We start from the raw sequence: 24,304 nt of genomic DNA, 5'->3' as shown, positions 1-24,304 counted from the left end.
GAACAAGCAGCAGTCCCAGGCGTAGACCCCCTACAGAGACCCAGGCAGAAGAAACAGTTCAAAGGAAAAAGGGAAGCTCAAGATGAGGCTGGAGGACACCAGGACCAGAGCACGTGCAGTCTCTGGGCCACCAGCTGGCATAGCATTTTATTCCCAGTGCACCGGGCACTGAAGCAGCAAGGAACAGGAGTAATAGCACTCAGACCCTTTTAAAAGCACTTTCACATCTATCATTTCATAAAAACACACATTTAATAGTTTAGCTAGACAAGCACCTATCCGAAGTTGCTATTATTTATGCCTCAGTGGAGAAGACCGGGCCTTGAGGCTGAGAACCTCACCCAGGCCCGGAGGAGCGCAGGCACAGCCTCCGGACTGGCTGGCCACAGTTCACGGGCGACCGGGCAGACTCGCGCTGCTCCATCGCAGTGGCCAGGACGCTGACCGACTTCTTCCAGTGGTCAGAACTGGGAGTGGATCCTCCGACCCTCCCTCACCTACCGTATTCTCCACCCTTTGCTGAGGAAGATCTACAGCACGCCCAGCTTCAGGCCAGTTCTGGGCCTTCCTCGTCCACCGCAAGGAGGAGCACGGCTCAGAGGACCATGAGCAGGACACATACTGGCTGCCTGCTCTTTCCTTCCAATTAACACTTCTCAAAACACCCTTCCCCACCCCAATCTCAAGGCTAAGTATTTTTAAAACCACACTTTGAATTAATTGATCTGAACTTGGCTCTATAGGCTGATGCCTAAAATGAGTGGTTTAGAAACCATTTGTAGTAACCCATCTCCCGTTCCTGACTGACCACAATCCACTGCGACAGTCACGTAAGGGAATCTAGTCTGTACCATGGGGAACAATATGAAGCAGACAGAAAAGAGGCAAAGAGAAGTCATTTGTTCTGATAACTGCTACCAGAGTGATCCTTCTGCAGGGACACGTTTAGAGATTTTGGCAACACGCTATTTACCGTGTGCCTCTAGATCTACTGCACAGAAACCTGGACCTAAAAGTCTTAAAGGAACCGTCCTGTTTACCAAGTTCCACTTCAACTGAAAAATAAACAAACCAAGAACCTTCCCAGTGCACAGCAAAGGGGCACCCACATCACAGATGGCTGCAAAGGGCCCTGGTCAGTGGATTAGTCTCACCTTTCTGACGCTGCGTGACACCCTCTCAAACACCTTCATTTGCTCGAAGGAAGGCAGTCCCGCGTACATGGGGAGGACCCGCAGGTGTCTCCTCATCCCTGTTCGACTGAGCGCCCGAGCCTGCTCGATGAGCATAGACACGACCGTTTCCACCTCTTCCTACAAACATCAAACCAGGAGGTCAGTCTGAAGCATGTCATTTTACCAGATTTGAAAGAAAATGAAAGTCAGGATTGGAATTTTACTGTGGCGGGATTCCTGATTTCCAGTGCGAGCACACACTGCCCTGGGGTGGTTGTTAACCAAACGCTACTCAACGGTGGTGCCTATGGGGTGAAAATTTGCAACCGCCGGATTCATTACTGACATCTGTACCACCGGCAGGGACTCTGAGAGCCCCCGATATATGAAAACAATGACTGGTTCACTCGGCTTTCATGTGCTGTGACAAACGAAGCGTGGCCTACATGCGGACAAGCCGTAACCTATAAAATCACAACAGCTTTCTGCAGGAAAGACGGCTGCACTGTGGACAGTGTTCGACGGTGGAGAAGGCTACGGTGGAGGGTGGTTCTGAACAGTGCGCCCCCCCCTCAGTGAGCACCAGGGCTTGTTCGGGTGATTTCCAGGGCTGTGCCCGTTCGCCTCCCCCACCCCGGGCCCCACCCCAGGAGGAGCGGTATCGCCAGCGGGGTGGGGGTGGGGGAGCATGCAGCAGCAACACCACGCACGACGTGTACCTAACACAGTATTTCCTCCTCATAAACAAAACAGCCCGCTGACTGCATCGTTTACTTTGGAATCAACTAAATACATTTAAAGTACGCTGAACCCTCTGCAGACAGAACAGGTGGGAGCTAATGAGGCCCTGATAATACAGTCAGTAGAAGAATGACATCAATCCAAACAATTTTTTTATGTAATTAAGTAATCACAAGATACAATAAAATATGAAATAAACAGCTAAGTAGAGGAACAGGCCCCTGTGTTAATTCTGGTGTTGCCTTAACATGTCTGTTTATCAGAGAAAATTCCAGTGGAATTACCTGGCCAGTAAGAAAGGCTAGTATGTCTCCATCTCCCTCCGTCTGGTGAATTTTCATCACAGTTTCTACAGTTGATTTGATATAATCTGGAACAGGACTGAAAAGACGTAGGTAATAAATTCATCATTAGAACATGCTCATTAATTATAGATTAATTACCCTAACAATCTGGCAGCAATGCCTCATGAAAGTGAGTTTGGGCCTGCCTGGCAGGTAAACAGTATGTGAATAAATAAAATAGTCACTCGTCACTCCATTTTTGCCTTTTTTTAAAGGCAGCATTCAAATGTAATCCATAGGGACACCTGGGTGGCTTGTTGGTTAAGCATCCAACTCTCGACTTCAGCTCAGGTCATGATCTCACGGTTCCTAAGATCGAGTCCCATGTCAGGCTGTGCACTGACAATGTGGTGCCTGCTTGAGATTCTCTCTCTCTCTTTCTCTCTGCGCTTCCCCTGCTCAAGCACATGCATGCTCTCGCTCTCTCAAAATAAGTAACCCATGATTACATGTATACCATGATTCTTAGCTTTACCTGCAAAGAAATAAAAACCCACGCACATAAATGTGCCATCTTTAGCATGCAAAGAAGGCTGGTCAGCGAAAACTGAGGGCTATGGTTCCAGTACTAAAAGCCACACTCCTTCCATGTTCCCTCCTGACCAATGGCAGCGAGTCTGGGTGGGGTGTTCAAAGCTAATGGATGCACTGTCCGGCGAGAACAACTCAGGAGTCGGAATCACACCTCTGGACTTAGCAACCACTATACCAGGCCCCTGAGCTTCGTCTATGTGGTGACTGGGCATAGGAGTTAGGATGGACCCTTCTTTTCTAAGGGGGCTCCTCCCTTCCATGTCACCCAGGCCTTCTCGCTAAGATGTAGAGAGCTGAGAGCCAAAGGATTCAAATCATTACTGCTGCTCCCAGACAGGCAGGTTGTCCACCCCGGCTCTGAGGACTAAGAAGCCTCCTCCCTGGAATCTTGTCACCACTTGGCTCTTTCCCACTGAGACAGTGAGCACAGACTCACAGAAATCTGCAAATCAGCGTCGAGAGATTCAAATGCATTTAGCAGTGATACTGAGCAGGGCTCCAGAACATCCTGTCCTGTCGGTGACAGGAGACACGAAGCATGCCCCTCTCCCCGCCTGGCACACTGCCCTTGGGGCTGTCAGGGGACACGAAGCACTCCCCTCTCCCCGCCTGGCACACTGCCCTTGGGGCTGTCAGGGGACACGAAGCACACCCCTCTCCCCGCCTGGCACACTGCCCTTGGGGCTGTCAGGGGACACGAAGCACTCCCCTCTCCCCGCCTGGCACACTGCCCTTGGGGCTGTCAGGGGACACGAAGCACACCCCTCTCCCCGCCTGGCACACTGCCCTTGGGGCTGTCAGGGGACACGAAGCACACCCCTCTCCCCGCCTGGCACACTGCCCTTGGGGCCGCGAAAAGGTGTTAATTGCTCCTTATTCCACAACACAGGCCAGGTCTGTGAGCCACCGTCACTGAGAACCCAAGTATCATCAAACCTTTGTAGATAAAAGATGTCCACTGGAAACGTTCGCCCTTCTACTGTGAGGATCACGCACGTATCCCTTGTTGGGTCACTGGTCTCATTTTGATTAAAGAAATCCCGAAATTTCTATTAAAAAAAAAAAAAACACAACTTAATTTCTCTCAAAAACAAATGGTTCATAGCAACTCACAGAAAGAAAGAAAATAATGTAAAACTGGCAGAGCAGGGGGTGGGTAGAAGAGACTGGATATATATTACACAGGCTGTAGGTCACAAAATAACTACTAAAAATTGTATTTTTATTATTGCCATTTTGTGGAATCACATTCCAAGGACAGGCTCTACTAAGGTTTAATAAAAAATTATGACGATTTCAAAAGTACTCATTAATGGATCTGGTCAACATGTAGCTGTGACAGTACTTATCTTATTGTTATCCTCTGTTCTATTTCACAGAAAATTGGGTCAAAAGGTGCGATGCAAATTAAACACAGATTAAATCAGATCCATGTGTCATTCTAAACTGAAAAGCACATATGTGATCGCACAGGTTATCAGTTTACAGAGGAAACTTATACTTCCATGAACATGAGGTACAGCCCACGAACACCAGTCACAGATACACACTCTCGATAGCCCTCCTGCACTTTAAACAGGGACAGTTATCTCCTCCGTCCTCCCGCCCCCTGTGGGAGCTGACAACACCTTGTAAGGGGTAAGTCATCGGCCACCCATGTGAGCACTCCCACGGCACGCAGCGGAAAGAAGTAGCTCCTGCAGTTTCCCCGGTAAAGGTTCGGGGGCACCTGACCCCCAGACTGGAGGCCTACAGGGAGGCCTGGCCCGACAGCTCTGGTCAAAGGTGCGGTGGAGAGACGCCAGCAAAGACCCCCTTGCGGAGAACATGGCCCCAGGTGCCGGGAGGGGCTGGCAGGGGAGCGAGTGCCAGGCGGGCAGTGGCTGTGCCCAGGGCGGAGGAACACAGACACCCTGCTGGGTGGAGCATGTCACCTGATCCCCACCAGTGACATTCTAGTCCCCCCGGGGCCTGGCTGGGCCTCACTTCCTAGTATCCTGGGAGGTCGGCCTACAGGATCGCAGCTCCTGCCTCCTTGACTTCCCCGCGTACCTTTGCAGCCACGCCACCGCCCGCTCCTGGCGCCCCGGGGGCCTGGGGCACAAGGAGGACAGCCGCGAAGGCCGAGTGGACGGACGCGGAGTACTTCTACCAGAGTCCACCGCACTGAACTACAGAATCACAGGAGGCGATACGCTGACCACAACGTTGTGTCTGAGAAGGGTAAGCGCACATACAAGTGCCCCGTGCCAGCAGAAGAGCCGGCCGGCTGTGCTATGAAGACACAGGGCACCGTTCATTTCCCTCCAAGTGACTTCAGCCCTGCCGTGTCCGGTGACGTGCACGGAGCACAGGCGCGCGGCAAGCGATGCCCGAGCAAGGGGGAAGGGCCGGCTCCTCCGCACTAGAAAGACGGGCACACACAGAGCCGCTCGGAACACAACCAGAGGCAGAGTGACTACGTGACCAGAACAGAGCTGCCAGTTACTGGGAGAGTAAGGCCAATGCTGAGCGGCTTTCAGGGAGGGCTTCACCGAGGCAACACTACCCCTTGGCTGAGCCTGAATGGACGAGGAGGAGGATCACTGGCTGGGAAGGCGAACAGACACCCCTTCCCAGGAGGAGGGCAGAGCATAGGCCCAGAGGTCTAGGGCAGGCCAGCCCTGTTCAGGGTTAGTCTTCTTGTCTACAAAGACGACAAACCGCTATCTCCCCTGCAAGGCTGCCACACGGGCCACATAAAGTGTCCGTGACTGCAGTCGGCACAGGTCCGGCCTGAAGTGTGTACTCAGTAAGCGATCGTGTTATCACTCTGAGGGGCCAAATGTCATGTCACAGGCACGTCACTTGATGGGCAAGGTGAGGGTAGGGAGGATGGGCATGACGTCATCAGACCTGTGTCCTGGATGCCTGGCTCTGGTGGCCATCCTGGAGGCAGGCAGGGCCAGTAAGAGGCTGGAGGCAAGCCCGCTAATTCAGGGAGGTACTGGAACAGCTCAGAGGAGAGAACAAGGCATAAACGGCAGGGCCAGGGCCAGAGGTGTGACTGACGGGGCCTGGCAGCCAGTGAGTGAGCGGATGGGACCACTGCTTAGTCAGGGAGAACACTTCGAAAGCAATGGAAGTCTCGAGCCTGAAGGTCTACAACGCAACAGTGCCGCAGAGAAGCCGACAGTCACTGGGCCGCGGGGAGCCCGGAGGCCAGGAGTTTGGGTGGCTGCTGACTGGCCAGCAGCGAATGCTCAGGCGGGAGCACAGGAACACAGTTAAGACAGCCATAAGCACCAAGCGTGGGTGGAATCAGAGGCCAGGGAGGCAGGCTCCTTGAGGAGGAAGAGCAGCCAGAAAGGAGGCTGATGGGCAGCCTTGGGGAGGCTGGAAAGTGGCGAGGAGGCAGGGATCCCAGAGCTGCAGACGGAGGAGGAAGATTTTTAAAAAGGCTTGGTGGGGGCGCCTGGGCGGCTCAGTGGGCTAAGCAGCTGACTCCTGATTTCGGCTCAGGTCGACATCTCAGTTTGGAAGTTCAGGCCCCATATCTGGCTCTGAGCAGATGGCTCCTGTGCCAACAGTGCGGTGCCTGTTTGGGATTCTCTCTCTTCTGCTCTCTCTACCCCTCCCCTGCTCACGCTCTCACTCAAAATAAATAAATAAACATTAAAAAAATGGGGGGGGGGGGCCTTGGTGAACAGAGCTAAATGTTACTGAAAAGGCAAGCGGAACACAGAGGATGGCGACACCACGTCCCTGAGTATGTGGTGCCGAAGAGAACGGACAGGGAGCTCCTCTTTCAGGAAATAAAATTCAGCCTTACTGAGAAGGCACAAGACCTTGAGTCTTAAGATATTTACCTTTTATCTTCATCTGGAAATATACAATACGTATTACATAAAGTTACAGGCTACAGAGCAAATAAATACAGTGTGAGGCCGAATGAAGGAGCAGCAAGAGTGAGGTGCGGAGTTCAGCGCACCAGGGAAAGGAGAGTGTGAGGCGGGTCTCAAAGAGGCGGGCTCACGCCGACACACACACACACACACACACACACACACACACACACACACACGGCCAGGAACATAAAATGAGAAGCAGCAAGAGAACGGTCCCTGAAACGGAGCATGAATGACGAGAACATCTGCGGGCCGTCTTCCCAGCTCACCAGCTTCCCTCCCTGACAGCTCCCAGACCTGACCCACAGAGCTGGGCTCCCAGCGGCCGTGTCTACACAACACGCCCCCAGCCCTCAGTCCATGCAGAGCGGTCCCGAGTGGGTGCCTGACCCTCAGTGCCTTCTCCAGGAATCTGGAAAGAGAAATCAGTCTTCTCCAGGAAGCTGGACGGATAACAAAAACCTAGGCGTTGTCAGCAACCGTGTTTCCTGCCAAGTGGATGGAAGCAAATAAAAGAAAAACAATAGCCTGCGATACAATGGTCAATTAATACTCCGTAATTATGCTGGGTCACGTTCCAGAACTGCTCCCACAATCAGGCTGCCATGAACAAAGCAGCTGACCCAACCAAGGCAACGATCTGATCAGCCCAATCATACTCCTCCCGCCTCTGCCCACCAGGCCACGGTCGCTGGTGTCTCCGCCACCAGGCTAGGTCTCCCCGAGCCCTGAGAGAGACCACAGCAGATGGCACCCACCCCTCCAGGCAGGGGGGCCCTGGAACTAGTCCGTCGCCCACACACCCAGCGGCTAGGAGCCAGGGAGAGGGTCGGGGAGGCCCAGGGCTCCAGGGCAAATGCTGCCTGGCCACCTCCCACCACCTCCTGCCACCTCCACCCTCCACGCTCGCTCTCCCCCCGCCCTCAATTCAGCGCACTGGGTTCCTCACCCTCTTCCTCTCACACAGGGCCTCCCACCCCATGCCCCACACGCACACTCCGACGTCCTCTGTCACACAGGACTGACCCCTGCCCGCGGGACCCCCACTCACACACACACACGCAGGCCTCCTCCGCCTCACAGGGGAGAATCTGGGCAAGGACGGGTGAGGGCGTGAGGGCCCAGCGTGCCCTGCATCACGGCACCCCGAGGCCACGCCAAGCTTCCTACATTCCACTCTCCTGCTTAAAGAAACTACTTCCAGAAAGTCCATCTATATCAACTACTGCAGGCAGAATGGAAAAGGGCGGTTTGTTAAGTCTCCAGGCCACACCCAAAGACAATGAAAGGATGTTAGAAGCAATAAATATCAACAATTCTAAGAGAACACTTGGACACTGTAATTTTCAAACACAATAAAAACTGCTAGAAATGATTTTTAAAAGAGAGGGGGTGATGAAAAGAAGAGGTAATACTGAGGAAGATGCTGTGTGCACCGGGGGCACAGAAGCAATGACGGGAGGGGAGGTCGGGCACAGCCCTCAAATTGCCATGTCGGTAGGTGCCACAGCTCATGGGGTGAGAAGTAATTCAAGAGGGCAACAAGGTGCTTCGACCCAAAAGTTATCATGAGTGGACCAAAGGCAAGAGACAGGCTTGAGAATGTCTGAGAGACCAGCCAAGCTACACACGCAGACACCCCTCTTGGACACACGGAGATTTTTCTCTCTCCAAGCTGTTCTGCATCCCTGAAGCCTCAGGGAGACCAGGAGCCAGGAGCCAGGCCCCTTATATATCTCAGCTGGAAAGAACCGGCCTGTTGACTGGTGTTATCTCCACATCTACTCTTGCCTCTTCTGCAGGGCACTCAGAGTGATCTTTCTAGAACTTAAATATGATCAAGTCCCTGCCACACCTCGCACCATCCTAGGGCTCCCGACCAGGTGGAGGGTGGATACTTCCTCCTCTGCGTGGCCTGTAAGGCCTTCCATCATCTGACCCCTACCAACCTCTCCATTTTAATCTCCGATTCTTCCCATTCTATCAAAGTTCCTTAAACCTTAAACAAAGCTTCTACTTTGTGCCAGACACTGTTTCCGGTGAAAGGGATAAAATCACGAGTAAGACATTCCAAGTCCCGACCTTCATGGAGCTTTGATCTTACTGATGGGAGACACACAGTAAATGAGCACTTGCATGCAATGCTAGGTAATAATAAATACCGAACAGAATAAGCAGAGTGCGACACTGGAGAGCAACAAGGCACAGTTTCAGTCAGAGGAGTCAGAAAAGGCCTCTCAGGGAGGAGACCCGGTCAAGCCTGGGATGAAACGAGGGAGCCATGAGAACACGTGGGAGCGCGGTCTAGACAGAGGGTCCCCACCAGAGCAGAAGCACACCTGGGTTTTCTGAGGAACAGCAAGATGGGGCCAGGGTGTGAGGTGCGTAAGAGATGCTGTGGGTAGAAATGAAGCCAGAGAGATGACAAGAGAGGGGGCTGGAGGCAGATCGTCCCCACAGGTCCCACAGGCAGGGTAAGACTCCCACCTCCACTTGCCTCACAGCCCCTTGGACACATGGAGTCATGGCCCCGTGGATCTGTGCAAGCTTAGAATGCCCTTCCCCACCCCTGCCCATCTAGCAGACGTCTGTGAATCTTTGGAACCCAAATGGGATGTCTGACTTCTGTGAGAGCTTCTGGATGTCCTCCAGCCGGCTAGACTTACGCAGCCCCCTCTTTAAGCTGTCTCAGCGCCCTGACATACTGATCGGTAAACATCTATTTATGTGTCAGCTTCCCAAGAACTTCAGAGAGGGTACCAATCACCGGTAGCCAGCACTGTGCTTAGCACGTATACACATATATATATTTATATATTTATAGTTATTTACATATTTATATACAGCAAGTGATCAAAATTATTTGTTGAGTTGAACTGCTGTTCGAACTAAAATATCACTCGGTAAGAGAGAAAAAATAATGTAAACAGAGCCATAAAAGTTATAACATGGAAATGATTATATACGCAGCAAAAACTTCAACGGCACACAAAAAAATCTAAACATAAATGCTATGGTCATAAATAAATCCAAGAAATATAACCTCATACTGAAAAATGTAATAAAAAGAAACTGCCTGTGTGGGGAGAAACACAGTATGCTGAGAAACAAGACAAGTAGGTAATTAGGAACTCACTTAATTACAGGCTAATTTCCACCCACAAGCTAAAAAGGAGTATCCTCTGATCATATGGAATCTAGGACATCAGATGGCCCCACAGGGAAGGTAGGCCATTCTGCCAGAGATAAGCTCTCGCTAAGGTAACTTCCCAAGGACATGTCCAAACAACCCCAGGGGTTATAGGGGACAGCGGGGCGAGGGGGAAATGCTCGTACCTCGGCATCCAGAGTGGCTGAAGCCACAATCAATCGAAGATCCCCTCGCTTTCTCTGAATCTAAAAAAGAAGGTGTTAGGAAACAATGATACAGTGCAATATGTACAGATAAAATAGTCTGGTCCCTGAAATTTACTTCAGAATAATTCAGTGTGGGGCACCTCCCCTACTCACTCTGTCTCAAAATTAAATAAACTTAAGAAAGAAAATGTTGGGGGCGCCTGGGTGGCTTAGTTGGTTAAGTATCTGACTTTCGCTTAGGTCATGATCTTGCGGTTCGTGGGTTCGAGCCCCGCGTCGGGCTCTGTGCTGACTGCCAGCTCAGAGCCTGGAGCCTATTTCAGAGTCTGTATCTCCCTCTCTCTCTGACCCTCCCCTGCTCATGCTGTCTCTCTCTCTCTCTCTCCTAGAAATAAAATAAAAGTTAAAAAAATAAAAATAAAAAAAATAAAAAAATAAAGAAAATGTTGATGGGGCACCTGGGTGGCTCAGTCGGTTAAGCGTCCAACTTCAGCTCAGGTCATGATCTCATGGTTCGTAGGTTATAGCCCCACGTCGGGATCTGTGCTGACAACTCAGAGCCTGGAGTCTGCTTCGGATTCTGTGTCTCCCTATCTCTCTCTGGCCCTCCCCTGCTCATGTTCTGTCTCTCTCTCTCTCTCTCTCTCTCTCAAAAATAAAGAAACATTTTTAAAAAATGTTTTTAAAGGAATAATTTCAGTGTGTGTACTTTCGGGGGGCCAGGGCAGGAGGAGCTCATAGTTACAAGTTGGTATTAGAGTGACAGGTAAAAACATGGTTCATTACACTATGCTAATTGTGTAAGCAGTAAAATTTTCCATAGTAAAAAGCTAAAAATAATGTTTATAGAAAGAATAAAAGGAGCTTTAAGAACTGAATTTGAATTTATCAAAAGTAAAACCATTTTTTTCCTGATACTTGGGTGTCTGGATAGCCAGACTCTGGTATACACAGTTAAAGCATAAAAAAGTACATTAAAAGCAAATACACTATAAACATTAACACCAAGACAGAAATACGGACAAAAGATCTTAAGTTATGCAAAGAAAGAAAGGGTCAACGTGCACAGAAGAAACGATCATATAAACTGTAGCAAAAATATATTATAACGATGACATTTTTTTTCATCCATCACACTGGCAAAGATTTATTTAAGGCTAATACTCAGGGTTGGCAAAGGATTCAGTGACATAAGCCTCTTACTATACTGTTCCCAAGAGGATTCAAGCAGATGGGATAATCCGTCGTAAGTATCAGAAGTATAAATCTTTGGCCAAAGAATAAAATAACAAAACTAACAGTAACAATGGCAACTAACAGAAACTAAGTTATGTGCTATTCCAGGGTCCCTGCGTACAGCCCTGTGGTCTATGCACTGCACAAAGGTGCGAGCTGAGGAAGCTAGGGGCATTTGAAGTCCAGACCACCCTCCCCTAGCTCTGGACCGACCCCTACCGTGAGTATCTTGTCCTAATCTGCACAGAGGTGGGAGCTCACAGTCTATCTGTGACCCTGTGTCAGGTACCATCCTATGAAGTGTACACAATCTTATTTAAGCCTCACAATAAATTATGATATAGAGCAGCTCCGTCCAAGATAGCTCTCTCCAGTGACAGAGAGGTGCTGCCCAATGCAGTAGCCACTGGCCATGTGTGCTTATAGAACTCTTGAAATTAGCCAATGTGCCAAAGGAACTGCACTTAAAATTTTAATTCGATTTTATCTAATTTAAATCTAACTAGCCACAGGTGGCTAGTGACTGTCATATAGGAAAGTATACTGACACAGATGTAGACTTCTACTATCCCTATTTTAGAGATGAGTAAACCCAGCAGAGTCAGAATTTGAACCCAGGCAGTCTGACCCAGAGTCCAGGCTTTTAATTACCCAGCTCTACCACCTCTTTCTAGACTCCTGCAATTAGGACTACGTCCAAAGAAAACCATCAGGAAGTACACAGAAGGGAGGAGAGGTAAAACTGAAACAAGACTGGCCATGAGTTGTAATTGGTGAATCCGGATGATGGGCACAGGGGGGTCATTAAACCTTTCTCTTTACTCTGCAGGATACTTGAAACCTTCTACGATAAAAAGTTAAAAAAAGAAAAGAAACAGAAATGCAACAGATTTCATTACAAAGGTGCTCACTGAAGTATCGTTTAAAATATTTCAAGTCTGGAAGCCATACAAATGCCTACCAGCATGGAAAAGTCAAATACTTTATGGTAGAGACATGTGATTATATAGCCATTATTAAAACTCACATCTTCAGGGAATATGTAATGACACAGAAAAATGATCTTGATGTACTATTAAGAGAGACGTGCAAGACAAGTCAGGACATACAACCCAGTCCCTATTGCACTGAAACAGCTTCGGGTACACACACAGGTACACACAAGAAGAGGAAAAACTGTACTAACATTCTACCAGTGATTTTCTCTGAATGAGTAGAATTATGGATCATTTTAATGTTTTTCCTTCATATCTTATTGGATTTCCCAAACTGCTACAATGACTTTCCTAACCAAGCAATAAAACAAAACAGAAACACAGAAACAAAAGTTCACGGTGAAACCACACCTTTTTCAGCAAGCCGATGGCGATGTCTGTGTATAAGGTCCTCTCGTGGGCTTCATCCAGCATGATGGCACTAAGGACAAAGGGAAGACCTTGGTGAGCATCAGACAGACCACTCGCATAATCCCATCCGGATCATTAAAGGGACTCCTGGGTATCTAGTCCCCATGCAATCCCCTTGCATCAAAAGGAGAGCTAAGAAACTCGTCTTTGACAAGGAGAGAAGTACTCAACTAATAAAAATGGTGATGCTGACATATCTTGAAGAATAGTACATATTTACCGCTATCTTTAAAGAGCTTTATAAGCCACATTGGATTCTAATAGGACCTAACACCTGATCTTAAATTACAACATAACACATAACCCCACAAAGCACAGAAGAGACAGGACGAGGCCCCACACAACCCAAAGAATGTTAGGCTGCAGATAACAGCACAGCGACACGTGATCACAGGCGGGTCACATATGTATACGGGTATCAGATGCGACATCCTTCCCCAGCATACCACACAGCCCGTGTAGGACAATGTTGATACAGTAATGAGTAATGGACAAAGACACACAAAGTATAAGTAATTATCCAGACTCTGCATATTACATCCAACAAACAGTGCCCATTTCTGTGCCATCATCCGCAGCCACCATCAAGCCGGGGATATAACAGAGGCCAAGATAAGTATGACAAGTCAGCAGATTATTCAAATGACAGGGATTTTAATGTGCCCATCTTTTACTGTCAGTAATTCTGAGAAAGTGTCAAAGGCCAAAAGCGTCAAATTCCTCAGTAATTCTAAGGAAAATCTTCGGGCCAACTGAAGGCAGCTGCAAATCCCAGCTAGTAACACAACTGCTTCTCAATCTACTGGTGTGCCTGTCACACTTCAGGGCAGTTATCATAGGAAAAACACATTTACCTGTATTTGGTTAACAATGGGTCAGCCATCATTTCCCTGACCAACATTCCATCGGTCAGAAACTAAAAAACAAAAACATAAAGGTTTAGAAATAATTCATTTACACCATACGTTCATGACTTTGTTTCAAAGTTCAAGTGTAACCAAATGCATACAACCTGTTTGCCGGTGTGTGTACAAGATAATTCCCACAGAGGGCTGAGGAAATGCCCCGACGTTTTTGTTATCAAACCATGGAACTGCTCACCAGCAAGACTTCAATCATGGGGCCTGCAGCTAGGGCCTGCCAATCTTCCAGCAGAATCCCCCCCTGCATTTACTATCTGAACATGGGCTCAGCCCCGCTTCCTCTGGGCCTGTACTCCTGGTCCTGTGGATGAATGGCAGTGAAGACAAACCCTGTCTGTGCAAAGGAACGCCATGAGTCTGAGGCCATTGTTCCAAAGACGTCCCAAAGCCCTCAGACTTCCAGCCCTGAAGTCGCTCACCGGAGCCTCACCTGCTATTATCTTAGGGAGGCTGGGTAGGGTATGCTTAAGAAGAAAGGCCGTGGTGTCAGTGGGCTGGAAGCCCGGATCCTCTTTCCGCCTCTTACGAGCTGTGTGAAACTTGGGCAAGTTACCTCCCCTCTCTGAGCCTGATTCCTCATTTGTAAAATGGAGATAAGAAAGTATGTACCTCAGAGAGGTATTGTGGCATAATTAAGAGAGATGGTAGGTAAAGTGTTCAGCACAGGACCTAGCACACAGTGTTTAAGAATATCAGCCATTATTATTTAGAACTAATGAATGTTTATAAAATGCTTCAGAAACCTGTGGTAACAATGACACGTTATTAACATCATCCAAAATAACTCAGTATTTTAACCAGGCCAATCATCTCCCTCGCATGCTATAGCTTAGCGTTTTTACTTTTTGCTTCATTTTTAAGAATAGGATCCATTCCATCCTGGGCCTGGTACCAGCGGCCACACGTACGCACAGCAGCGAGGAGGGCCTGCCACCAATGACAGGCACCAGGGAAGAGCCGAGCAAAACGGACGGCTCGTGAAAGACTCAAAAACACCCATTTGCTTTAACTTAACAATCTGTTAAATTACCTACTTTAAATTTATTTGATGGTATAGAAGAAGGTTCCCTTTACCTAGCAAAATCTCAAAGATAACAAAATACAAAACTTTAGAAAGTAAGATACCTATTTTTATAAATCACCACCTCGCTCGGTTCATCTGGTTATTTTCAACTTCCTTCTGCTGCAAACTGAGAGGTAACGGAGATTCTCGCAACCAGTTCCCATCCTGTCAGAGCATTTTTATTGGTTTGCAGTACTACCTGATTAGAATGATTCCGGCCTGCTGGGCAAAGCAGACACTCTGGTGACTGGACACTGATCACTACGGATACTAATTATTTCAACAACAGCAATGAGGTCAAAGAACCCACGAGCAAAAGTCGTCATCATGTAAATACGGACAAGTTCTACCTAGTGAAAACACGATTTGTGAATTCCATGCTTTACCGACTGATACTGCCTCATCCCTGTTGTTAAGTCTTTTACAGGCACGTTTCTATATTTTGACAGCTGTGTGAATTGGTGGAAAAAAACAACAAAACACACGTAAGAAAGGACAGCCTTGAGCCCTGGTTCCATCATCAACGGGCACAGACCTCAGGCAAGCCGTTCAACCTCCCAGGCCCTCAACCTCTTCATCTGTAGAACCAAGGGCTTAACCTTCCTCCTAGGGTCCCTTCTGGGCTATGATTCAAGGACTCTGTGGGAGAGCTCGGCGCCTCCCAACGGCAGGGCAACTGCACACACTTTCTGCCCGGGCATCAGGGTCCCCGCCAGCAGTGATGCTGTGTGTTCTTAATTCCCCCCAAATACGCTTCTTCTTCGTGGTTCATACACGAAAAGCAGTGCAAGTGCTTCACCTTAATTCTCGTGGCCAGCGGGTCCGTGCAGTCATCGAAGCGGATGCAGTAGCCCACCTCGTGGCCTAGCAGCGCCCCCCTTTCCTCGGCTACTCTCCCTGCAACCTATGGGAAGAAAGATCACACTGAAAACAGAGACGCAGAGATTACTGCACGGAGCACATACTGAGAAAAATCTAAAGGTCACTTATTTCTTAAGTAGTATGTGAACGCCATGGAGAATGAGAAGAGGAGGGCAGGTGGTTAGAGAGCAAGCATGTGATTTATTCTACTCCCGACTTGAGGCAGCTTATCATTAATTACTGTGCAACAATAAGCCACACGACGGAATCCCACAAAGATGTCACAGACCAAAGAAATGGCTGATAAAATTCAAAAGATCAAAGCCAATGAGAAAAGTTTAAAACACAGATATGTCAAAGTGATTTCAGTTGAGCCACCAATTCAGCTCAGCACTTCCTGGAGACTGAAGCAAAAAGCTGAAGAAGTGACAAGATTACACCCTGGTAATGCTTTCTTTAGCACAACGACTGGGGACAAATTTTCACGTCTTCATGCCTCGAAATAATACCTTCCACCAGACCATGAAGGCAGAATAGGAATGATCCCAGTCAACACTGGGCCAAACTTCATTTTCTATTTGGAGGCAAATCAATGACGTGTCCAGAGGCAGATAACCTAAAACAATTTGCAACAATGCCCCAGCTACCAAAAAGCATTAAGAGGGGAGGGTGGATAAGCAGATGAGAAGGTTAATGAAGGATCCATGTTAACATAATAAAGAGTAGAAGACAAAATATATAATATATGTATCTTATACGACAAACAAGAGGTGAGTATAGGAAAGAAAAGACAAAACCCAATGGCAAGATCTTCCGCTACCCTTTGAAGGCAAAGGTTGTTAACTTATCAATGGAAGATATTTGAAATAATGAATAAATATCAAGAGCAATAAAAAGAAAATGGAGCATTTAATGTTCACTATATAAACGACCTAACTGAAAAGAACCATGGAAAACAGTATTAGCGAGGCTTCCTGGGGACCCGACACACCGCCCCCCAATGTGAGGCAGGCAGGAGGCCGCCCCCTTCCGCAGGTGAGGCACGGTCTCCACGGAGTCTCGGAGGCCTGGGTCTGGAACATGGGCTGGTGCAGGAGGGATTTGGAGGCAGAGTTTCCTGCCAGGGCCCTCTGCACTCAGCCGTCCGGGCAAAGCACACCAGGCATTATCTGGCCATCAGTGTTTAAGAAACCAAAGAGCAGATGAGGATTGGCAACGGGTGTGCCTAATGACCTGAGATTGCAGATCTGGGGGGTCAAAATGGGCTCAATCATTAAGCAGCCTTTCAAAACACCTTGTGAGATCTGAAGCCCACCCTATATTGCTCTACATCTGCAGGCTCTATTTCCTGACAATAAGTATTGTACCGGGAAAATTGTGTTATTGTTTCAATTTCAACTCTACCGATCATTACACCATAAATCTCAGAAAACGGTACAAATAGAAAATGTGCACGTAGAGATACGAGGAGCTACTGGGAAAATAGGCTTATAAGAATGAATGAGCAGAAATGAGCCAACACTCTCCATAAAAATAAAATCATATTATGGGTCTATAAGGCAAAAGCTAAACATATGCATTCTTATTATTTCATGATACGTATACATTTGCTATCAAAGATATTTTATTTTCAAACTCTTTTATTCTTTCATGTATGATCACACCACTGGACATTTCAAAGGCTTTTTGACAGATTTTTACCTCTATTAACTTTTACTCCCAAAGACTTCATCAATTGGACTGGGTAAATACTATGCTTCTGACAGAGGCAAAGAAATCCAGGGAAAAGGAGATAAAAACCAATCACTGAGCACTTACCACCAGGACATGCTGTGCTCCAAGTTTTCAAAAACTGCATCTCACTAAATACGCACACAGCCCATCAGGTGGGCAAGTTACCCTTGTTTTAACAAAGAAAGAAACTGAAATAAGACAGCTAGAGCTTGTCCTGAATCACAGGTCAAGGCAAGGCCTGGTCTTGAACATGAAGCCAGACCCTAAAACATCCTCACTAGTAACTGCCTCTCACGGAGATCAAACAAAGGCTTATGCACTCTGTTCTCGGGCTCTGAGATGTTTTCAGATTTTAGTTCTGCACACAAATTACTTCTTGAGATGTAGCATTTCAAACGTGATAGCTCTATTAATACTACACAGTTAATTTATAAACTCTTTGCGCTTGGAAGCGAAGGCATGGGGCTTCATGGAACTTATCCACAGCTACAAATTTGGAGTGAAATGCAGAGTGATTAAGAGCTGAGATTCCGAACCACAAACAGGAAAAAATGCTCTAATGTCTAAGTAAGAGTCATCTTTCAGTGACATAAAAGGTTAATAAGTCTAACCACTTCGGTGTATTTCCCAACTGCTATCTCTATTTTTACTTATACACACAAGGCTCAGAAAAATGCTGATCAATATTTTCTGCCTTGAAGACAATTAGAAAATGGACTCTGGGGAAAAAAAGGATGGCACAATAATTAAAACTCTGTACAGAGCAAAAGTAACTCAAGGCAACAGATTAGTTTCTTGTCCAGGTAAAGATGACAAAATAAAGGCATTGCCTCTGAAGGGCTAATTTAAAACAATAAAAGAAACAAAACGTACTATCAACCAAAACCTGTATCTTCGATGAAAGACCGAAAGAGCCCTAAGTCCAGACAATAAACCAGAAGCACAGCTCCCAGATGCCGTGAGGCCTGACTCTACAGGAGAGGCTCCCGGGTAGACCTTGGCCAACCACCAGCTTTGTTAACGTGGCGTCGCCGTCCCAACGGTCATGACGGACAACCCTTAATTTAGGAAGACAAGAAACAGCAACGTGTTCAGGTCCAGAAGACCTAGGAAATGACTCCACGGAAACACATTCTGATAGCGAACAATCACAAGGGAGAGAGGACTGAAGGAGAGGCAGGCAGACAGCACATATCAAGTCCTAAATCCGAAAGCCCAAAGTATCAAGTCCTAAATCAGAGAGCCCAAAGACTTCTGTCATGAGCCCCGACAGACCCCCACAATCGCTGAGGTGTGCGCCTCGACCTCCTCGGCCCCATTTTGCCCCAGCAAAGGAGGACTGAGAGGTCTGGTGGGAGGCCACACATTACCCAGACCAGCACCACCTCACAGGCCTGCGGCCATCGGTGGCCATCAGTGGCCCACTGTGAGGAGGAGGAATTATCATCCTAACTGACTAACGCCAGACGGCTGCAGTAAAGCCGATCTGGGAGGAAAGAAAGGCAGGAACACAAACAAAAAGCAACTGAAGAAGAAATGTTAAAAGTATTTTCCATGGTTCAATTCCAGGTCACAGCGAAAAAGAAAAAAAAAAAAAAAAAAAGGATTTTCCAAAGAAACAAGCAGAATTAAGATCTTAAACGGACAGGTCAGAAGTCAGTCTTCAGAGGTCCCTAAATCTCACAGCTTCAAGAGGACAGACATCTGAGAGGCTTTTCTCAAATTTGAGAACAATCCCCCAAATGTATACAATGCTAGAAGACTTTTCCACAGTGGCAATAATAAAAAGCAAATTTGAATGGACTATGCCAGGGAAACACGGGAATGTTGCTCTACTCCCTCCATAAAAAAAGAATAGAAAATCACTGTCATGTGAAGACAGCATCCATGGCAAGGCAGCCAACGACGACGGGCAAAAAAGATCTACAGAAACGTGTCAGGCAGTTAATAAAAACACTACATTATTTTTCCGGATTAAAAAAAATATTTGTAATATTGTCACCTTTAAGATTTGTAATGTATTGTAATATCTCCTCCCATCTTAGACATTCTTTTTTAATGCTAATTTATTTATTTTGAGGGAGAAAGAGAGAAAGAGTACACATGCGGGGAAGGGGCAGAAAGAGAGGGGGAGAGAGACTCCCACGCCAGCTCTGCGCTATCAGCACAGAGCCCCGATGCAGGGCTCAAACTCGCGAACGGTGAGATCATCACCTGAGCTGAAATCAAGAGTCAGATACTTAAATAACTGAGCCACCCAGGCACCCCTGACTTCTCTTTTAAAGCAAAACAAAAACAAACAAAACAAAACAAAAAGCAAAACACCTTCAAAGAAGTGATTAAGAGACCCAAGTAGAGATATAAAGGAACCAAAACAGAATATGTTTGACTAGAAACAATCACAAACACTGTGCACAGGCTTGGAGAAACCTTACAAAAGAAACTGAAAAAAGAGCAGATGATTCCGGAGAAGGTGACAGACACTAAAAGCAGACAAAGGAGACTGAATACACATTTAACTGATGCCCTAAGGTAAAAGGAAAAAATAAATGGAACAGAAAAGTTTGCCAAAATCTAACAGAAGCCAGAGCTTTGCACCTGAAGACAGAAAGTTCTTCCATATTTAAGAAAAAAAGGAGACAGAACAATCAGCATCGAGATGCGTGCTGGCACAGACACAAGCTCACGCACACATGGGCAGGAAAAGCGAGCCAGGAGGGCAGCGGGAGAACCCACTGGAACTCAGACATCTACACAGTGACCCTCCAGACGGAGGGCAGAATGCGAATGCAGCGTCTGCACAGTTCCTAGGGAGGGTGAACCACAAACTTCATAACAAAGACCACAAACATTCTCAGCATGTAAAATCTGGCCAGTGAAGACATAAGGCAAAGTGAGCCGTTCAAGGTGAGCAAGACCATGGAAGAGAACGGCGATGAACACTGGCTCTATTTAAACCAGAATTAAAGTTCATCAGCTGCGGGAGTGATGATTACAGAAATGAACATATATTTATAACCTTGAAATTAAAAACCCTAGCACTGCATCGATAACAAACGGAGGGAGAGGGGCGCCCGGGTGGCGTAGTTGGTTAAGCGTCCGACTTTCGCTCGGGTCATGATCTCGCGGTTCGTGGGTTCGAGCCCCGCGTCGGGCTCTGTGCTGACTGCCAGCTCAGAGCCTGGAGCCTGTTTCAGTCTGTGACTCCCTCTCTCTCTGACCCTCCCCTGCTCACGCTGTCTCTCTCTCTCTCTCCTAGAAATAAATAAAACATTAAAAAAAAAAACAAAAAAAAACAAACGGAGGGAGAAAGTATAGAAGAAGTAAGTGTGCATTTGTTCTTTGATAACAGCAAACTACTGAACACAGTTTCAAAAACAAGTAACATCATCACGCTCTTTGTAATCTTTTTCCTTAGTTTTTAAGCTTTCATACATTCTGCTGTGGGGAACAAACCTCTCTCCAAAGTTCGGTAACGACCCCTGCTTTCACTTCAGTTTCCCCTTTTGTTAAATCCAACAAAAGCAAACATATGGCTGGGACCCCATGTTTGTAGAATTACTTCTAGTCTTTCCAACCAATTCATCTGTGTGTGAGCATAAAAACAGCTTGGAATGATGTTCACAAGGTTTTCACTGGGCGACGAGATTTTCTCTCTTTAACTGTTTTTTGTTTGTTGTGATTTCCTCTGTACTTTATTACTACTTAAAAATTCATAAAGCTCATACAGGTATCAACTTTACAAAAATAAGCCGGCCATAATTCTTTTTCAAATGAAGAATTAAAATACCTAAAGAAGCCACACCATATTCAGGTGGAGCTTTCAGGAAACCAGAAAAACAACAAGCCACTGAACACAGAAGATGCAGATGGAGTATCTGGAACACAGAAAAGAAACTCACTGTGACGGCTGCCACTCTCCGAGGCTGGGTCACTCCTACGACTCTGCCTTCGGCTGTCCAGCCAGCTTCCGCGAGGTACTGCAAGGGAAGCACACGTAAGTATGCCTCTGACCCCGCTTTCCCCGAAACCACATCCCCCAAGTAACCCTGTTTTGTGTTAAAATCGCTGAGAAAGTTAGTAACAGATGGTTCTTATCCCAGCAGACACTTTGGAAGTTATTTTGCAAATGAGGGATCTGAGGCCCAGAAATGTTAGGTAGTCTGCTTGCACTCACACCAGAGCTAATACTCAGAAGAACCAAGGCACATGGTGAACATTCTGACTCCCAGGCCTTACAAAATTTCCAGGTGCCACAGCCGCCTGAAGGAATAAACAGCTCTCCTGGGCCACACAGAACACTGCTAAATCCACAGAACGAAGAATTTTAAAGCACACGCAGAGCCAGCTCAATGGAAATATCAACCATACAAAACATTTTAGTCAGATTAAATAAAAATAACCGGATTTCGTATGTGTATATGTGCCATTGTATTAGTACACAAAAAATCTGATTACGTGTACTTATCGGATTTATTCATATATATTTATTTGCTATACGTATGCACTTGTTATATACTTATTTAATCATTTACGTTTGTAAAACCTAAAGTGGGTAACAGTGCTTATCGGAGTTATATGGTTTTATAATGTCTAATCTGTTTCACAATGAGTATATTAGGAAAAAAAGAAAAAAAATGCTCCCACATAAAACTGCACCCACTCACTGGTTCAAAAGAAACAAGGGAAGAAACTAAAGAGAATGCCGGTCTGCAGAGGACTGGCAGAAAAGAGGGAGAAATGGAAACAGGGCATCAGGGGACGGGGAGGGGGTGACAACGTTCTGAGTAGGTGTTTCTGTGGAGCTCTGCCTCTTAGAGCCAGGCATGTTTCACACGCTCTTCAAGTACCCAAATAAACAAGCCCAACCAAGATGTCGGCAAAGGGAAACTGGAAGGCAATCCAAACACTAACACGTGGCCCTTCCTGTGGTACAAATGAATAACGCGATCACAACAAAGCCGGTGGAAGACGTGACCTAAGTAGCTGGAGAACGACGTGTGGACTGGACGCTGTACAGCCAAAGACAGAGAGAGCTGCGATTCGGCTGGTAGATGTTAGTAAATAACCAAACGGGCATGTGGGTTAGCAATTCTAAAACGGCTTTATGTTTATACTAGAATCTAACACGTAAGTTAACATATTGTAAACAATGAGGTCTGAGCTTCTCCCTACTAGAGAAAAGTTACAAATAAGGAAAGGCTAAAATGAGCCCTGTGGTGTGGGGTTGGAATCAGAAGTATCAGCAGAAGTTCAAGGTTTTTAATACATATACAGACTGATATACACATACAGATGTTCTTCTATGTGGGGATTAGTAGTCACATATAATCTGCCCAATGAGACATACAGCAATGTGGCAGTGGGCACGCTAGCATCCAAATCTTGATTTCTAAACACCATTCTCCAATAAAGGAACCAGGGTTCCTTGCAGAAGTGTCTGATTCTAGGGCTGGTGCAGGGGAAACCCAAGATAAGCCTGGACCACCTGGTGGTACTAGAAAGAAAGATTCAGAAAAAAGGATGGAGGCTTTTAGCAAGAACACAGGGTCTAAGTAAAGGAGCTCCTAATGATCAAAGTTACAAACTAAAAAGGACAGTATTGGATTTTAACCCACAGAACAAAATATAGATCCATGAATCCAGAATTATTATGATGTACATAAATAATTGAATTATTTGATTCCATTGAATGAAGGGGGAAAAATGAAAAAGAAGAGTGTAAAGCAAACACCCGAGTAACTGCTGCAGACCAGATCCACTGAGGGGCACCTGGGTGGCCCAGTCAGTTACACATCTGACTTCACTCAGCTCAGGTCATGATCTTGAGGTTCATAAGTTTGAGCCCCATTTCAGGCTCCTTGCACTGACAGTGTGGAGCTCGCATGAGATTCTCTCTCTCTCTCTCTGTCTCTCTCTCTGCCCCTCTCCTGCTTGTGCTCTCTCTCCCAAAATAAATAAACTTAAAAAAAAAAAAAAATCCACTGAGGGATGCTAACATTAGGAGGAAAATCCTGAAGGGAAGCAGAATATCTGCAGTCTGGAAATATCGCCCCCCCAAGATATTTACCAACTACCAAGGGAAAGACAGTAACTTTATAGGCAAACCCTGGCACCTTAACCAAAATGAACCTCACCAGTGATCAGACGTTAGTATCTCAAACCCCGTGATATGACGCACAGAGGACACAGCATTTCTGTGGTATTCTCTCTCAAAATGCATCAGCCCATTCTAATCATGAGAAAACATCATGCAAATCCAAACCGATAGGGATTCTATAAAATAAATGATCAGTACTCTTCAAAAATGAGTAGGTCACAAAAGATGAGAAAGATAGACTCTAGGCTAGGAAACTGTCCTAGCTGAGAGAAGACTAGGGAGAAATAACAACAAATAGCAACATGGGGTCCTGGATCTTGGAACTGGAAAAGGACATTAGTGAGAAAACTGAAGAGACAGCGTAAGGTCGGTTAGCCCAGCTTCTGCACTGTACCAACGGCGATGTCCTGCTTTTGACTACTGTACTAAGGGAGGTGGGATGAGAGGTTTAAGGGAATTCTGCGTTACCTGTACAACTTTTCCGTTAGTGTAAAATTAGCTAGAAATGACAGTTAAAAAAATGACTGTAAGGAACAACATGTTTTAGATAATGTAGGTTTTTTGCTATAAAAACTGTAAAGTTTCTCTCTTGTATTAAATATTAAACACATACACAAGACACTACCAACCACACCAAACAACACAAATGCAAATCCAGAGCTACAAGAAAGAATACCTAAAGGGCACCTGGGTGGCTCTGTCCATTGAACATCTGACTCTTGATTTTGGCTCAGGGCATTAGCCCACAGTCATGGGATCAAGCCTTGTGGCGGGCTTCTCACTGAGTATGGAGCCTGCTTGAGGTTTTCTCTCTCTCTCTCTCTCTCTCTCTCTCTCTCTCTCTCTCCCCCCCCCGCCTCTCTCCCCCACATGCTCTGTCTCTCTAAAATAAAGAAAAATAAAACTTAAGGAAAAAAATGAAATAATAACCAAGATTCAAGGA

At 46.6% G+C, this 24,304-nt stretch overlaps 1 protein-coding gene across 1 annotated transcript in view; it reads right to left on the bottom strand.

Moving 5' to 3' along the window:
- The window catches only part of DHX35 (DEAH-box helicase 35), a 66,645-nt gene that overhangs the window by 29,386 nt on the left and 12,955 nt on the right, over positions 1 to 24,304 (bottom strand). The window contains exons 4-11 of the mRNA XM_039227187.1: positions 21,164 to 21,241; positions 15,466 to 15,570; positions 13,535 to 13,596; positions 12,621 to 12,690; positions 10,018 to 10,077; positions 3,731 to 3,843; positions 2,201 to 2,297; positions 1,155 to 1,313 (exon numbers count right to left, since the gene is read on the bottom strand). Of these exons, the coding sequence (XP_039083118.1) occupies positions 1,155 to 1,313; positions 2,201 to 2,297; positions 3,731 to 3,843; positions 10,018 to 10,077; positions 12,621 to 12,690; positions 13,535 to 13,596; positions 15,466 to 15,570; positions 21,164 to 21,241 (744 nt within the window). The remainder of the gene's footprint in view (positions 1 to 1,154; positions 1,314 to 2,200; positions 2,298 to 3,730; positions 3,844 to 10,017; positions 10,078 to 12,620; positions 12,691 to 13,534; positions 13,597 to 15,465; positions 15,571 to 21,163; positions 21,242 to 24,304) is intronic.

The sequence above is a fragment of the Hyaena hyaena genome, unplaced genomic scaffold (assembly GCF_003009895.1).
Source record: "Hyaena hyaena isolate Hyena2069 unplaced genomic scaffold, ASM300989v1 scaffold_25, whole genome shotgun sequence".
NCBI classification, from domain to species: Eukaryota; Metazoa; Chordata; class Mammalia; order Carnivora; family Hyaenidae; genus Hyaena; species Hyaena hyaena.
The sequence above is the reverse complement of the archived record's forward strand: the minus strand, read 5'-3'. Positions and strand labels throughout refer to the sequence as shown.